The 17,396-nt window shown below is 37.1% G+C and overlaps 2 protein-coding genes across 2 annotated transcripts; both read left to right on the forward strand.

Annotated features, from left to right (window-relative positions):
• Nucleotides 1-349: 349 nt before the first annotated feature.
• Nucleotides 350-11,031, forward strand: LOC138834125 (olfactory receptor 5B3-like). Its single transcript, XM_070032889.1, has 4 exons — nt 350-1,264; nt 7,805-7,980; nt 8,083-8,145; nt 10,926-11,031. Exons 1-4 carry the CDS (start codon nt 353-355, stop codon nt 11,029-11,031), a joined length of 1,257 nt encoding a protein of 418 aa, XP_069888990.1. The 5' UTR covers nt 350-352.
• A 323-nt stretch (nt 11,032-11,354) lies between these two features.
• Nucleotides 11,355-12,278, forward strand: LOC138833549 (olfactory receptor 5B2-like). Its single transcript, XM_070031827.1, has one exon. The coding sequence runs from the start codon at nt 11,355-11,357 to the stop codon at nt 12,276-12,278; it is 924 nt and encodes a 307-aa protein (XP_069887928.1).
• Nucleotides 12,279-17,396: the final 5,118 nt, after the last annotated feature.

Raw genomic sequence — 17,396 nt, forward strand, 5'->3', positions numbered from 1 at the left:
TTGAAAAGAAAGCAGAAATGGAACTTGCAGCTTCTATTGAGCTCTGGCAGTCAATTGACCACTAGAAGATGTTTTGACCATTTATTGATTTGTTTACATTTAGTTAATAATGAGAAAATGTTTGTTACATACATGATAAATACTTATCATAATGAACAGGACATAAGCCTCTCTATAAGAAATGCACCAAAAATGGCATCCAGCTTCATGCTTCTAGTTTGTAAAATCTTGAAGTACAATTGATTGCTACATCTGAGGAACATACTGTTATTTATATGTTTCGACTCCAATTTATTTGTGACACTTGCTTTTTAACAGGTGCAGTATCTCTAATAGTTCTTAGATAGCACTGATGGAGAACAGAACAGAGGTGAAAGAGTTCATCCTGCTGGGACTAACCAACAATCCATACCTACGGGTCCCTCTCTTTATTGCCTTTCTCCTTATCTATATCATCACACTGGTTGGGAACCTGGGGATGGTCCTACTGATTGTCTTTGACTCTCGTCTGCACACTCCCATGTACTTCTTCCTTGGTAACCTGTCTCTGATGGACTTTTGTTACTCTTCATCTATCACTCCCACGGCCATGGCTGGGCTGCTTATGGGCCACAAAGTCATGTCCTACAATGCTTGTGCTATGCAAATGTTCTTTTTTTCAACATTTGCCAATGTGGGAAATTACCTGTTGGCCTCCATGGCTTATGATCGCTATGCAGCAGTGTGTAAACCCCTCCATTACACCACCATCATGACAAGAAATGTGTGTGCAGGTCTGGTTGTAAGTTGCTACATCTGTGGTTTTCTGAACGCGTCCATCTATACAGGGGACACATTCAGTCTCTCCTTCTGTGAGTCCAACGTGGTCCATCACTTCTTCTGTGATATTCCAGCAATTATGGTTCTCTCTTGTTCTGTTAGAGATGTTAATGAGCTGGTTGTTATTTATGTGGCCAGCTTTGATATATTTTTTGCTCTCACAATAATCTTAATATCCTACACAATCATTTTCATCACCATCTGCAAGATGCATGCAGGTGCTGGGCATCGCAGGGCTGTGTCCACCTGCGCCTCCCACTTCACTGCAGTCTCCATTTTTTATGGGACTGTTATCTTCATGTACCTGCAGCCCGGCTCCAGTCACTCCATGGACACAGATAAAATTGTATCTGTGTTTTACACGATGGTCATCCCCATGCTGAACCCTATAGTCTACAGCCTGAGGAACAAGGAGGTCAAGAATGCATTCACAAAATGTTTTTCTGTAGGCTAAGTAATCTTTTTGGTTTTTACATTACCTCTTGGGGCTGCATAATACCTATATCCATCCCTCTTGCATCCTCTCAGTCCAGGTACTGAGTCATATTTTAAAACCCACATTATTTCAAGTCCCTAATGTAATGTATTTGCATCTTCATTTTCTGGTTGTCTGGGGAAAAGAGGAACAATAGAACTAGAAAACATAATACTGGAATGGGAATTTTTATGATATTTTTTGGTATGCCTGTCAAAAATGTTACCAATTCAACTATTGTTTGTAAAGCTTTTCCACTGCCAGATGAATGCAAATTTCTGTAAAATAGCTACATGTATAGTTGAAATGCATTTAATCTCAGTGAGATTAAATGCAATGTGTGTCTAAGATGGCAGAATGGCTTATTAGATGATCCGTTATGGAATTCTTATTATGTGATAATTTACCTCAATCAAGGGATATCCAGAGAGCTATTAGTTTGGTTTTTTTTCATTATTATGGTAAAGGTGATATACAGAGGGGTTACAGTTACATAAGTCAAGTAATGAGTACATTTCTTTTTGAGCAGTGAACAAATGCAGCAGTGATGCTCACTAGACATGTTGAAAATGAGCTCTCCAACTTGTGGGGAAGGATGGGAGGGAAAAAGGAGAAAGCAAGGGAGGAACTGACACTGTTCAAAAAGAGCTTATTTACCAGGCCCAAAGAGACATAGGCCCCATGTTTTCCCTTATTTGCAGCAACTAGTATATGTCTGAGTCAAGCAGAAAAGGTCAGCTAAGTTGATGTTAGGTGAAATGGACTCCAAGATAAGGACTCAAATGTTATTTCTTTCATGCGATTGTTTCTAACATATTTATAAGATGATTTCTTTGTTGCTTTGTATGTCCCTCCCCCATGGAATAACCCCTGCTTTCACTGTATTTGATGTTGGTATAATTTGTGGAGGGGAAGGGAAAAAACAAAATCATTTAAATAGGAATACAGGTGAACCCATTGCAACAATGAGATGTACAAATCGTTATGTCAGAAAACAAACTATACAACTTTGGCCGAGTGGGAGGGAGAAATTGGAAGGGTTGGTAAGGGGAAACAAAGGAGGAGGCAACAATGCTTGATAAGAAATGTACTCAGTACCTTGCCCATGTAATTGTAACCCCTCTATTGGTATTTTCACAATAAAAAGAGCTTATTTATGCCTTTGAAGATGTTTCTGAAGTAGACTACTATTCAATTCAAGGAAAGTCCTAAAGAATATCTTCCCTTTATCAATGAGGGTGGATCATATCAGCTTTACTAGGAATCACTCAACTAGAAGAAAGTGCTGAAAATGACAAATTCTCTTTCTATCCTCTTTAATTGGGACATTCATTTCCTCTTGTTCTTGGACATCAGAACTCTTAGTTCTTGGACTTTCTGTCTTTAATATGTACAAACGTTATACCTCACTACTTCTTATTTGAGTCATTGAAATCAGAATGGATTACACCCTAGCTATCTCATTCTCTGGCTTACATCTTCCATAAGCACATGAGCCCAATTTATAACAAATGTCTTGTTATAGGTACTTACATATCCCACCGACATTGTTTCTCTGGACAACCTCAATAGAGTAGTGTTTAAGAGTCATAATGTAGTATTTTTTTTTTTGGTCAGGTGTGGGGCTTGAACTCTGGGCCTGGGTGCTATCCCTCAGCTCTTCAGCTCAAGACAAGTACTTTACCACTTGAGCCATGGAGCCATTTCCCATTTTCTGGTGATTTATTGGAGCTAAGAATCTCATGGACTTTCCTGATTGGGCTGGCTTTGAACTGTGAGCCTCAGATCTCAGCTTCCTGTGTAGCTAGGATTATAGGCATGAAACACTGGCACCTGGCATAATGTAGTATTTTTAATTGTGTTGTAAAAATTTGAATTTGTATATGATGTTTTTTTCTTTCCCTCCTATTCTGAGTCCAAACTTGAGGACAAATATATTATACAGTGGAAAAAAGTATGCGAGTCACCTTTGAACATTTAACGATATATGCATGCCTATACATATGAAAAAATATGACATTTAATATGAATTAGTTTATCTTTTTCAATTATTTTACGCAACCATTTTAAATTATTGCCAAAGAACAAAATATCTAAAGTGCATAGTGCACTTTGAAAAAATTCATTCCCTCCACTACAATCTTATTTCTATCCTTCCATCTACCCTCTTTATAAACAGTATTTGGTGATTCTACTGTTCTGTTTCATTGATGATAACCATTTTGACTGAAGTGAGATAAAATCTTTAAATGTAACTTTGATTTGCATTTCTATGAGGTTACAAAGGTTGAAATTTTCCCATGTATTTATTGGCCATTTTTACTTCTTCATATTGAGTTAGCTCATTTACCTACTTCATGGTTGGGTTGTTTTTGGTTCTCTCTCTCTCTCTCTCTCTCTCTCTCTCTCTCTCTCTCTCTCTCTCTCTCTCTCTCTCTCTCCCCCCCCCCCTCTCCCTCTCTCTCTCTCTCTCTCTATCTATCTCTATCTATCTCTATCTCTGTGTGTGTGTGTGTGTGTGTGTTTTCTCCTTTGGTATTTATTATTTGAGTTATTTTTATATTCTGAGTATTTATTTCCTCTCAGGCAAATAGCTACCAAAATTAGGCCATGATTTTAATGTATTATGTGTTTGTTTCACAAGGCTGCAATTTGTCCTTTTTCAATGTTTCTTTGAGCTATTGAACAATATTTAGAAAACAACTGACTATGACTCTATCTTGAAATGTTGTCCCAATGCACCTCTTTACCAGTTTAACAGTGCCAGATTTTACGTTAAGGTCTTTGGACAACCGTGACCTGATTTTTACATGGAGTGACAGGTAGATATCTAATTTCAGTCCTCTGCAGGACGATTTGCAGTATTACCAGCCCAACTTATTTTAAAAGGCTTTTTCCTCAAATGTAATTTTTGGCTCCTTTCTAAAATATTAGCTGGTGTATAGGCTTATTTGGGGAGCCTCTGTTCTAATTACATGTTGCTTGCTTGCCACTATCAAGCTGATTTGTTACTGTTGTTTTCTACTAGGGTTTTTAAATATAGTTTCTACATCTGGCATTATGATATTCCCAACATTGTTATTTTTGCTCAGGGCTCCTTTGGCTATTCAGGGACTTCTGTGCTTTCATATGAAATATTAAATTCTTCTCTATTCCTGTGGGTAATGTCACTAGAACTTTCAGGAAAGGTGCACTGAATCCATCAATAGCCACTGATAATTCAGCCACTTTCACAATGTTAACTCTGCTGCTCCTTAAAACTAAAATATTTCTCAATCATCCACTATCTTCTCCAATTCTGAGATCACTGCTTTACAGTTTCCACTAAAATGTCTTTTGCATTTTTGGTTAATGTTATGCCTTGGTAATTTTTGAGAAAATTATTATTAGAATCTTTTTCCTAGTTTTGTTTTCAGCCAAGTTTTTTTTTCCTGTAGAGAATAGCAACTGATTTTATATTTTTTGTATCCTCCCAATTTGCTGTGCTTATTAGAGCTAAGAGACATCCAGTGGGTCTTTTGGTCTAGGATTATATTTCTCTTGACACAATATTCTTTTTAAGATTTAAAAGCGTTATATTAAATAGCTAAAAGAATGGAAACTCTTACTACATGTATCATGGAAAAGGGTTGTTGAATATTTTTATTACACCACCCACACCCATGACCCTGAGCTACACTTACTCAGTGGGTCCAATGGGCAAACACTGCCAAAAAGTGTTACAACCCACTCCACCCATTCCGAGTGGCTGCCCACACTCCTCAAGTGGGTCCAAGTAGGTCCAAAAACGAATTTCACCTAGTAGAAAAGAGCTAAATATATATTCATGAGGACTGGTGACCAACTGAGCAGGCTCCTCATAGCTCGAGGCTGTATGCAAACTAAACAGCAGGAACAATTTCTCCCCACAAAGAGAACAGCAGCTGTAGAAACTTCCTCTATCCTACCAAGAGATACTGTCAGCACATATAACACAGCTCAAGTTAGGCACCCCTGCTTTCACTGTATTTGATGTTGGTATAATTTATGGAGGGGAAGGGAACAAACAAATAGTTTAAATAGGGATACAGGTGGACCCATTGCAACAATGAGATGTTCAAGACGTTATGTCGAAAAAGGAACTTTACAACTTTGGCACGGGGGAGGAGTATGGTGGGGAGGAGAGATCGGAAGGGATAGGAAGGGGAAACAAAGGAGGAGGCAACAATGCTTGATACGAAATGTACTCATTACCTTGCCCGTGTAATTGTAACCCCTCTGTATGGTATTTTCATAATAAAAAAACTAAAGAAGGAGTCTTAAGAGAAACAGAGCCTCCCCACCTGACCCACTAGAGAGATTGCATTAAATCAGATACCAGAGTTGGCCCTGAGACTGGAAGTACAGATCATTTTGAAGAGAGAACTCAGCCCGTAACCAACTGTATCCAAAAGGATGGCAAATTGAGAAGTCTTACGTTACTAAACAGAAACTCAGACCCTAGTATGTCTAATGGAGCTGGATATGTAGCTAAAGCTACCAATGATATCCTACTCTATGTAACTATTTTACTACATTTTGAATTGAGGAGGGCATTGGAGATGAGATACATCCCCACACCAGTGATGTGAAAAGGCAAATCAAGCCATCGAAAACCCAGCCCAGGGGAAGGGCAGAGGGCAAGGGTGCAAGAAACAGAGACTATCCCATTGGGATGACTTCAAAAGACTAAAAGCCCAAACCGCAAAGCGTCCTCAAATAAGGAAAATACAATAAAGAAATACAGGAAAGATGAGTAAACAGGGAAATGCAACACTTCTGGAAACAATAAGCCACACTTGAGCCACAACTCCACTTCAGAATTTTTTCATAGATAATTGGAGATCAAAGTCTCTTGGACTTTCTTACTTGAGCTGGCTTCACACCTCAATTCTCAGATCTCAGCCTCCTGAGTAACTAGGATTATAGGCAAAAACCACCAAGCATGATTAAAAGGAACACAAATAGCAAATTATCCATGTTTGCAGACAATGTGATCCTATACCTAATAGACACTAAATATGCCACCAAATCCCTTAGATTAGATTAACACTTTCAACAAAGTAGCAAGATATAAAATTGACATATAATAATTGGTCATTTTGTTATATACTAATAATAATCTAAAAAATAATAATGCTAAATAATCCTATTCACAATCTTAGTTTACAAAAATGCCTATGAATAAACTCAAATGATGAGGTAAAAGATTCCTACAAGAAAAACTATAAAACACTGCAAAAAGAAATCAAACAATACACTAGAAGATGGAATACCTCCCAGGTTCATGAATCAACAGAATTAATATTGTGAACATGCTAGGGAGGAAAGGAATGGTAGGGGAACAATAAAGGAGGGGGTAACAATGCTTGATAGGAAATGAACTCATTACCTTGCCCATGTAACTGTAATCCCTCTGTACAGCATCTTTACACTAATATATATATATATATATTAATCTACAGATTAACTGAAATTCTAAACAGGCAACCGCAACCCCCCTCTTTCCATATATATATATATATATATGTATATATACGTATATATACATATATATATAGTTTCATGCATATATTTTCATATATATAATTTCAAAAACCAGAAAAATCACTCCATCTATACAAGTATAATAGAAGATCACCAACTCACAGCTATAGATTACCATGTGATCTTCACAAAGAATGCATGTACAAAAGAACAAAATGAAACTCATGAAAATGATCAAATAGAAGGAAGCAAAGTGGTAGAGGGACCAGAGTGTAATAAAGCATGCAGAATCTCACTGGAAGTTGTAGAATAATAAGGTGTTGAGGGAAGAGAAAAGAGAAGGGTGTGTGTGTGTGTGTGTGTGTGTGTGTGTGTGTGTGTGTGTGTGTGTGTGTGTGTGTGTGTGTGTGCTGCATAAGAGAGATACCAGGGTGAAACTTTTTGGTCATGTGCATTTAAAGAAAGGAATGGTAAGAAAGTAAAACATACTGTATTGGAAGGATAAGTATCAACAGTAAGGGAGAGAGTAAAATAGGGCAAATATCTTGGCAGCACTATATATACATGTATGAACATAGAATTTTAAAATCTGTTGAAGTTGTTTTAAGAGGGGAGAAGGTAAGGGAGAGTGAGCGACGTTGATTGAGGTACATTGGACGCATGTAGGGAGATGTCACACTAAAACCCTCTTTGTAGAACTAATGTATGCTGATAAAATAATCCCTAAAAATGACAAGTATTTGAAGAGATAATATTTAAACTGATTTAAACATCACGTAATTCAAATACACAAAAACCTCATTGTAACCCTTAAACATTATGAATGTTTTCTATTTGCCATTTAGAAGTAAATTTACTTTGCAACGGATAATAACCAGTTTCTTCCCTTTAGGCAGGCTAATGCTTCTTCCCTCGCATCACTGAGTGAGAAGATTTAGGTATTCTCATCGGAGAAATCTCCAGAGATCTCCAAGTCTCTATAATTGTCTACAGACCTTCCATTAGCATCAGAAATCCCAATATGACTCAACATCAAGTCGTTTTCGAAGGAGCATGCTATACGATGTGCTTTGCTGGTCATCTTTTATTCCTGTGAATGGGCAGCATTGGGAGTGCATCCCGATCTTCTCACCTGAGGATTTGCCGTGTACCTTCAACCATGACCAGGAAAAACATCAAAGGTAACATTACGTGGATTGACTTTTAAATTACCACCTCCTCACTGAATGTGTTACAAAGCTCTCATTTGTGTTTTTTTGTTCTGTTTTGTTTTGTTTTTGCAGACAAAAACAAATAGTGAATAGTGAGCTAGAAGGAATGCAATCATGTTCATTTGACAAGAGGAGGTAAGTGACTCTTCCAAGAGTGCAGAAAGAATTTGTGGCAGATTTAAAACCCAACTCACACTGACCATTTCTCCACATCTCATGTCCCATAAAGTTGGAACATTTTGAGCCAATGTGAAATGAATCATATAGTTTTCTAATAGTATGTCTTCAACAATACGATTTCCCAATAGTACTTATTTTAAAAATAATAATTTAAAAATCACTATTATGCCAGGAATTAGTGGCTTCCACCTGTACTCCTCGCTACTTAGGAGGCTGAGATCTAAGGATCGAGCTTTGAAGTCACCCTGGCAGGAAAGTCCATAGACTCTTATCTCCAATAAACTACTCAGAAAAAGCTGGAAGTGGAGCTGTGGCTCAAGTGGTAGAGCACTACTAGCCTGGAGTGCAAATAAGGTCAGTACCTAGGTCCTATGTTCAACCTCAGGACTGGCAAAAAAAAAAATCACTGTTATGATACCTACCTGTGCTATCTCTTCTAGCAAAGTGTCACACCTCTGTTTTCTATAATTTCTATCATTATGATGAGAAGTGTAACATATTCCTGCATATTTTAAATAATTTTAGTATGAACTTTAAAAGATCTATCCCATGGACACTAGTGATTCATGTGAAAAAAATCATATTTCATTCCAAAACACATGAGCAGAAAAAGTAAGACACGACAATTAAAGGGTAACTTTGTTTTGTGCACTATGTATTTAGATCTGATTGTTGGTTAAAGACCCACACAAAAATCAGAAAGAAGTAAAATCCTGAAGAGTAAAATTCTCCTTCTTTATTGCGCACATAACTTAAATGGATTTGCAGGTTGTAAATGCCTCTCAACACTTCGACCATGATCACATGCTTTCCATTGGAAGGTGGATTTAATTTGTGAATATTGACTCTTCCTCATGCAGCCTGTAGAATTTTAGAGCATCAAATAGTTTCTGAAATACTCCTTATTTCAGCTTTTTGTTATAGCTCTTCCGCTCCCCAAATTATAAATAAATGTATATACAAGATGCGGGACACCAGAATCAAATACAGTGAAAACAAGGGTTATACTGTGGGGGGAAGAACATAGAAAAGAAACAAGGGAATCACATATTGCATTATAAGTACATTAATAGGGATACAGATGGACCCATTGCAAAAATGAGACGTACAAGATGCTATGTCAAAAAGCAAACTTTACAACTTTTGAGGGGGGGGGAGATGTAGTCATGGAGATGGGAGGGCAGGGATGGTAGGGGAAAAACAAAGGAGGAGGCAACAATGCTTGATAAGAAATGTACTCATTACCTTGCTCATGTAATTGTAACCCCTCTACATGGTATTTTCACAATAAAAAACTTATTTTAAAAAAAGAAAGAACCACTTCTGTTAAGGAAGAAATTTTGAATAAGAATGTCTCGCTGTAACTGTAAGAGTCAATACTGATATTCTTGGAGTAAGGACAGAAAGAGAAATACTGATGAACACAGACAAGATCAGTGAGCTTTCGTGCAGGACAAAAGGCAAATTGGGATGGGGAAACTAAACGTGGGCATTTTCCATAACAAAATAACATAAAAGTCATTATCTCTTAACTCAAGTATGGTATACAGTACACAGAGGAAGACTCCAGTGGTAAAACTCCCTTGAACAAATAACCTACAGTTTAACAAAATGAATTCTAGGTAGTGAGAACTTCCTAGGTGTTGCGGGGGGGGGGGGGGGCGGGGAGGGGTCAAAGGGAAGGAGGCAGACCGATGAAGAGAGAAAGGATGGGAGAATGCAGTCACAATACCAATGTACACCTGGGAAGATGGAACCAGATAATTTGAGGGGATGAATAGGGTTGGGAAAAATGGAAGAGATTGATGACATTGGTGACACCAACCAAGAGGCATTACCGGTAAACTCATTTGTTGAATTCAATCCCCTTTGTCAACCACTTGAAGATAATAAAAAGATATATTCTTTTCATAAACTGACATGGTGAGTTGAAATCTGTTTGTACAACTACTTAAAGACAATAAAAACACAATTTAAAAGACTCTTACGACATCTGTTAATAACACGGGAGCTATCAAATACCATCTGTGGCTAATACTCCAAATGTTATTATCTCTTATGTAACAGCACCTTAGTGAATTTTCACCTGGGAACCTGAACGTCTCACTACAGATGGACATAGGATGTTTAGTGGAATTAGGCTATGACCTGTGACTCCTAGATGGACAATGGAATGTCTGATATCTACGTCTGTCAAGAGCCTCAGCCTTTGTGTTGGCCACATATGAAGACATGATCTCATTTACAGTTACCACCACATTATTCTCAACATACAAACTCTGCATAAAGAATAAGCTCATTCCAAAACCAGCCAAGTGTTTATCATTTGTAAATATATGTAGATGTGCTAGTGACAAGTGGTTCTAGGTTTTTAATTTGTTGTTCACACTTCTGAGAGTGAAAGCAATCATTTCACTCTTCTGGATTTGTGTTTGTTTGCTTAATTTCCAACACAGGTCAAATATATCATCACCAAGATGAAATTACAAATTAAAATTATTCACTCACTAAATACACTGTGAACCAATAAACACTGAATTTGAACTAAAAGAGACAATCAAGAAGGATACATGGAAGTAAATTCAATTTGATTCATATTCACTTTAGACCCATAGAATCAGAACTACTTGGCATAGGTTAATTTGGCTTGGGAACAGAGATGAGATTGCCAATTAGTGCTCACACAAATATGAATGTGTTACTAGAATAATTACTCAACTGCTTGTGCTCCATAGTTTACAGGAAAATAACAACCAATCAAGCTTATTCTTAACAGAAGACCAGGAACAACCATCAAAGGGCTGGGAGGAGTGCAGTAGTTTGGTGCAAGTATGCAAATAGAGTCAGCTTTTCTAGGCACTAGGGAAATGGCTGGCAGATAGATTCTTCCATAGGAGCCATTTTCTCGTCATCCGATTCTCTATGTATCTGTTTAGAAATTTAAAAACTATAAAGTTGTACAGCTGATTACTAAGATTCTTTACACTTGATAGTGTATCACCCTAGAACACATTTAATGAAATTTGGTTGTCAAGAAAATGATATTTTAAGTATTCATAACACAAAGTTATTGTTACAATGTCACTGTACTTCTACTACTCTATTTCAATTTCTTTACCATTTTCTCCTTTCCTTCATCTCTGTAGACAATTTCAAATCTCTTGATGGAGAACAGAACAAAGGTGGCAGAGTTCATCCTGCTGGGACTGACCAGTGACCCCAACCTGCAGGTCCCCCTCTTTATCATCTTCCTCATCGTCTACATTATCACGCTGGTTGGGAATCTGGGGATGGTCCTCCTGATTCTCTTGGACTCTCGTCTCCACACCCCCATGTACTTCTTCCTTGGTAATCTCTCTCTGGTGGACTTTTGTTACTCTTCAGCTGTCACTCCTAAGGTCATGGCTGGGCTCCTTATGGGAGACAAGGTCATTTCCCACAATGCTTGTGCTGCTCAGATGTTCTTTTTTGCAGGCTTTATTACTGTGGAAAATTACCTTTTGGCCTGCATGGCCTGTGATCGCTATGCAGCAGTGTGTAAGCCCCTCCATTACACCACCACCATGACAACTAATGTGTGTTTGTGTCAGATCACAGGCTCTTACGCCATTGGTTTCCTGAATGCTTCCATCCATGTTGGGGACACATTCAGTCTCTCCTTCTGTCAATCTAATGTGGTCCATCATTTTTTCTGTGATATCCCAGCAGTCATGGTTCTCTCTTGCTCGGATAGACTGGTTAGTGAACTAGTCCTTGTTTACATAGTGAGTTTCCATATCTTTTTTGCTCTCATCATTATTTGGATATCCTACATCTTTATCTTTCTCACCATCCTAAGAATGCACTCAACAACAGGACATCAGAAGGCTTTGTCCACCTGCGCCTCCCACTTCACTGCAGTCTCCATCTTCTATGGAACGAGTATATTTATGTATGTGCAGCCCAGTTCCAATCATTCCATGGACACTGCCAAAATCTCATCTGTGTTTTACACAATGATCATTCCCATGCTGAATCCTGTAGTCTACAGCCTGAGGAACAAGGAGGTCAACAACGCATTCAGAAAGATTTTGTTGAAGGGAAAATAGTCCTTATGGTTGCCCATTTCAGTTTCTGGGATGCATAATATTGCATTTATTCCATTCAAGACTCCTCCATGCCCTGTATTATATTCGAAACCCACACATAAATGTAATTTATTAAGTAGATTCACAGTAGAGTCTCAATAAATAATTATTAATAAAGTACTTATGTATAGAGTAGTTGAGCTTTGATCTTGAATGAACAACTTTAATGTCATATAGCTTTAAACTACTGCCTTGTGATAGTAAAATTGCATAATAATACACTTCTAGCTCCTCCTGCCAAAAGACACTCCTAATGATTGGTGCCACACATTCCCATGCAGCAGTCACTCCTCCCTTCAAACAGAACAATTACATGAATGATCACACCTAACAGAATACATGAAGTTCCACCTATCACCTAGACTATCCCAAGCATTCTCATGCACTTTACCAAGAGTTTATATCTCAATAAGTGGCTAGGAACACATCAGTTAAATGCTGTCATGAAATTCATATAGCATGTACAGCTAGTAACTGTGTCACAAGCTAGCATCTAATTTTACAGAAGAAGAGAAGAACTACATGGATAATACACAATTAATTGAAATAATTTAAAAATTCTAAGGAGAATATGATCTTGATGTAAATCATAGTCGACATAGCTAGCATGTACATAGTACAATGGTCATATTTTCAGTTTTTTTTTTTCTAGAGAAGCAATGGACAAAAACTACTTGGATTTATATATCTGGGTACAGTTTGTTGCTTCTACAAAATAGGAGTCCTCAACATCTCAGTCTTTGTAATATGAGATTATATTATAAGATCTATAACTATCCCTTGTGAAGGAACATCGTACAATGCAATATTCACTTCTCTATTTATGGTAAGTGATCTTTTTTTTATTGTGAAAATACCGGGCAGAGGGATTACAATTACATGGGCAAGGTAATGAGTACATTTCTTATCAAGCATTGTTGCCTCCTCCTTTGTTTATCTAAGCATTTCAATCATTATTTTAATAATTATTTAATTTGTTAATTTAATTAAATAAATGTAATTAATTTAACCAAAACAAAGTTTCTCCAGTGTGCCACTGTGCTTTTCTCTTTTTCTTATTATATTTAAGTAGTTGTACAAAGGAGATGCCATTTAACAAAACAGTTTTTGAATACCATATATCTCAATGTCACCCCTTTCAACATTCTGACCCCTTCCCTCACTCTTCTTGGTTTTGTAGGAAAAACAATTAATTATCAAATAATTATTTAATTTTGTACTTATTTTAGACTCAAGAAAAATCTTCAGATACTGTAGAATGTGACCATATGACCCTGGGGCCAGGCTCAATAATGCCAGCAAAGATCCATATGCTATTTTTGAAATGCTTCAAAATGACACTTGGAGCCCAAAAATGGAAAATGAAGATTTGATTAAATTAAGAATTGAAAGAATGATTGATCATTCGTGTCTGTGTTTTTTTTCCTGAGAAATAATCCTGGGCATCCTCATAAAGCACAGCTTGAAAAACTGAACTTTTACAAGAGAAAAGTCTTCAAAGTAACACAGACATGATGAGACCACTAGCCAATGAATTAAGATCACCACTGGTGGATAAGACAGATAAGAAATGAGTTGATTCCAAAAGCTGATGAAGAGATCTGGCTCTGATAGATCATTGATTTTAGGTCAGTGAGATTTCAACCTTTGAATTCCCACAACTCTAAAGAAAGATACATTGTGAGTTTCCATGTTTATTCTAAGTTGCCATAGGAATCGCTTGTCTCCTTCAGCTTTAAAATCATATATTACTATGGCACTTTCGTTGGAGAAAGTTAACTACTGAAGTAATCTGTTCCTGGAACTTTTTAATTTTTTTATTATCCCTAAGTAATTGTACAAAGGAGATGCCATTTAACAACATGGTTTCTCAGTACAATGCATCTTGATCAGTGTCACCTCCTTCAAATCTCTCAGACCCCTTTGACCTAAACCTTCCCTTACTTTTTAAAATTTTGTAGTGTACACCCCTCTCCCTTTGGGTCCACCTCCACATCTTGGATGTACCCATTTCCTGATGCTGATTTTGCTGGGATTTGACCCAGTCTTTCGAAGATAGTATGCTATTTTCTCTCTCCATAACGTCTATTATACTTCAATTAATTCATTTGTAACCACTTGCATATCGCCCAATGTGTTTACTTATAGATTTATAGGCACATTCCATCTACCATAAATGAAGGAAATCATGCAATCTTTGTTTCTCTGGGCCTAGCTTACTTCACTTAACACTTAAGTGTTTTCATTTCCTTACAAATGGTACTAACATTCTAATAGATGAGTAAAATCCTATTGTGTATGTATATATAGATAGATATAGATATACATTATATATATACTACATTTTCTTGATCCATTCATCCATTGAGGGCTTAACAAAGATATGAAGGATCTCTATAGTGAAAACTTCAAAAAATTGAAAAAGAAATTGAAGTATATTTAAGGAAATGGAAAGACCTTTCCATGCTCCTACATTGGAAGAATTAATAGCGTAAAAATGGCAATACTGCCCAGATAAATTGACAAATTCAATGCAATATTTAGAAAAAGCAATACAAAAAGTTCATATGAGTAACATGAGACCCCAGATAATGAGGGTGAGCTGTATCAGGTAGAACAGTGTTGGAGAAATAACAACATCAAACTTCAAATCCATACAAAGCAATAGTAATTAAAACATCTTGGTCTGGAGTTTTCTTTGTTGGAAATTATTACCTCTGAATTCTATCTCTACACTAGCTCGACAAATATTCAGATTCTTCTTTCTCATGAACTCACTTTGGTGTTGTGTTAATTGTAGAATTTTTTTCATTAACTATGTTTGCCAGTATGTTTGTATTCAGATGTACAGAATATTCTGTAATAATTTTCTGTTAAGTCAGTAATTATATCATAGTTTTGTTTATGAGACAGAGATACAGAAAGGGCCAGAAAAGAAAAAAAGGGCCAGAAACAGAGAAGAAGAGAGAGATTTGTTATAAGGAATTGAATCCATGCAATTATAGAATTTGGCAAGCTGAAATGTGCAGGATTGGCCACCCCACAATGACCAAGAAGAACTGATGCTCTGATGGTCTGAGAGCCCTATGCTGTTGAACTACCCCCAAGCTGCCATTTTCCCCAAGGTCTCAGAAGGAATTACTACTTACATTTAGAACACAGTTAATAACTCAGATTAATATTATCTCATGATCTATGAGATCTTGAGATAGGGATCATTCTCTAATAGTGAGATAAAATAATTGCAATTTAATAAAACCTACAGTGCTGTTGTCACAAAGGGTAATATTCACAGCCACCAGATTTTAGGATCTGATACTGGAGCACCATGATTTAGCCTTCAAACCAATTGTGAAGGTAGATGTAGAACTTCAATGAATGAGAGGTACCAGACTCACGGACCACATTCTGGAATATACTTTAGGAGAGTCTACAAAAGACAAAACTAATTGGTTAAAAACAGTTTACTTGCAATGTAGGCGGGTGAGGATATTTTCAGAGAGAAACACAGATGACTTTGTTTGGTGATTGTGTAGCAGATACCTGACAACATACTAGACAACATTCTTATTAGAACATATATCAAAAATGCTGTCCTTATTGATTATAATTTCAATTTTTTTCAGAACAGGAAAATACATAATGCAAAACACACAGGCACATTACAAATAACTAGTGTGGCCCCTAGAGACAACTTAATTGCTTATTTGCCAGGAAAATAGGGTAAGAGCTGTAGATTGTTTCATAATCTCCAGAGGTCTCAAGGCAATCTACGTCTCTACAGATCCCATTATCCTCCTAAATCCCAAAATGACTCAATGTCATATGTTTTACAAAGAGTTTATGGCACTCCAGACTCTGTTGGATATCATTTATTCATTTGAAATGATGATCATTTTTAATATATACAAGCTGACCTCAGATAGGAAGATTCACTATGAGCTTTCAGTTATGGTTAGGAAAACACTCACTCAGACATGTAAAGTACATGGAGTTAGCAGAAACCCACTTCATGAGATGCTTTAAAAAATTGTGTGTGACTAAAGCTACCAGCACAACTATGTTTATTGCAGCATTATTTACCATAGCTAAGACATGGAACCAACCCAGATGCCCCTCAGTAGATGAATGGATCAAGAAAATGTGGTATATATACACAATGGAATTCTATGCCTCCATCAGAAAGAATGACATTTCCCCATTTGTTAGGAAATGGAAAGGTTTGGAAAAAATTATATTAAGTGAAGTAAGCCAGGCCCAAAGAAGCATAGGTCCCATGGTTTCCCTTATTTGCAATATCTAGTATAGGTATGAGTCAAGCGGAAAAGGTCAGATAATGTGATGTTAGGAAAATGAACCCTTAAATATGTATTTTAATGTTTTCGTTTCTTTCATGCATGTGTTTCTAACGCATTTATAAGATTATTTCTTTGTTGCTTTGTATGTCCTTCCCCCACAGTGTAACCCCCACTTTCACTATATTTGATGTCAGTATAACATGTGGAGGAGATGGGGACAAACAAGTCGTTTAAGGATTCAGGTGGACCTGTTGCAACAATGAGAAGTACAAAATGTCATGTCAAAACCAGCTTTACAATGTCGGTGTGTGGGGGGGAGGGGGGTAAAATTGGGTGGGGGGAGGGGGGAGGCGGGGAAGGGAAGTGAAGGGTAAACAAAGGAGGAGGCTGCAATGCTTGGTAAGAAATGTATGCATTATCCTGCCCATGTAATTGTAGCCCCTCTGTACAGTATGTTCTCAAATAAAATAAAATACAATTAAAAAAAAAATTGTGTGTGAGTGTGTGTGTGTGTGTGTGTGTGTGTGTGAGAGAGAGAGAGAGAGAGAGAGAGAGAGAGAGAGAGAGAGAGAGAGAGAGAGAGAGAGAGAGAGAGAGAATGAGAATACCGAAGTTTTGAAGTCTAGGTTAAGTGATCTCCCTTAGCATTTTTCCCAAGGCTGGTGCTCTACCACTAAAGCCACAACATCATTTTTACCTTTTTGGTGGTTATTTGGAGATAGTCTCCTGGATTTTCTTGTTTGCTCAGGCAAGAGATCTCAGACTCCTTAGTAGTTAGGAT

The sequence above is a fragment of the Dipodomys merriami genome, unplaced genomic scaffold (genome assembly GCF_024711535.1).
Source record: "Dipodomys merriami isolate MVZ:Mamm:240054 unplaced genomic scaffold, mDipMer1.0.p SCAF_21, whole genome shotgun sequence".
Taxonomy (NCBI): domain Eukaryota; kingdom Metazoa; phylum Chordata; class Mammalia; order Rodentia; family Heteromyidae; genus Dipodomys; species Dipodomys merriami.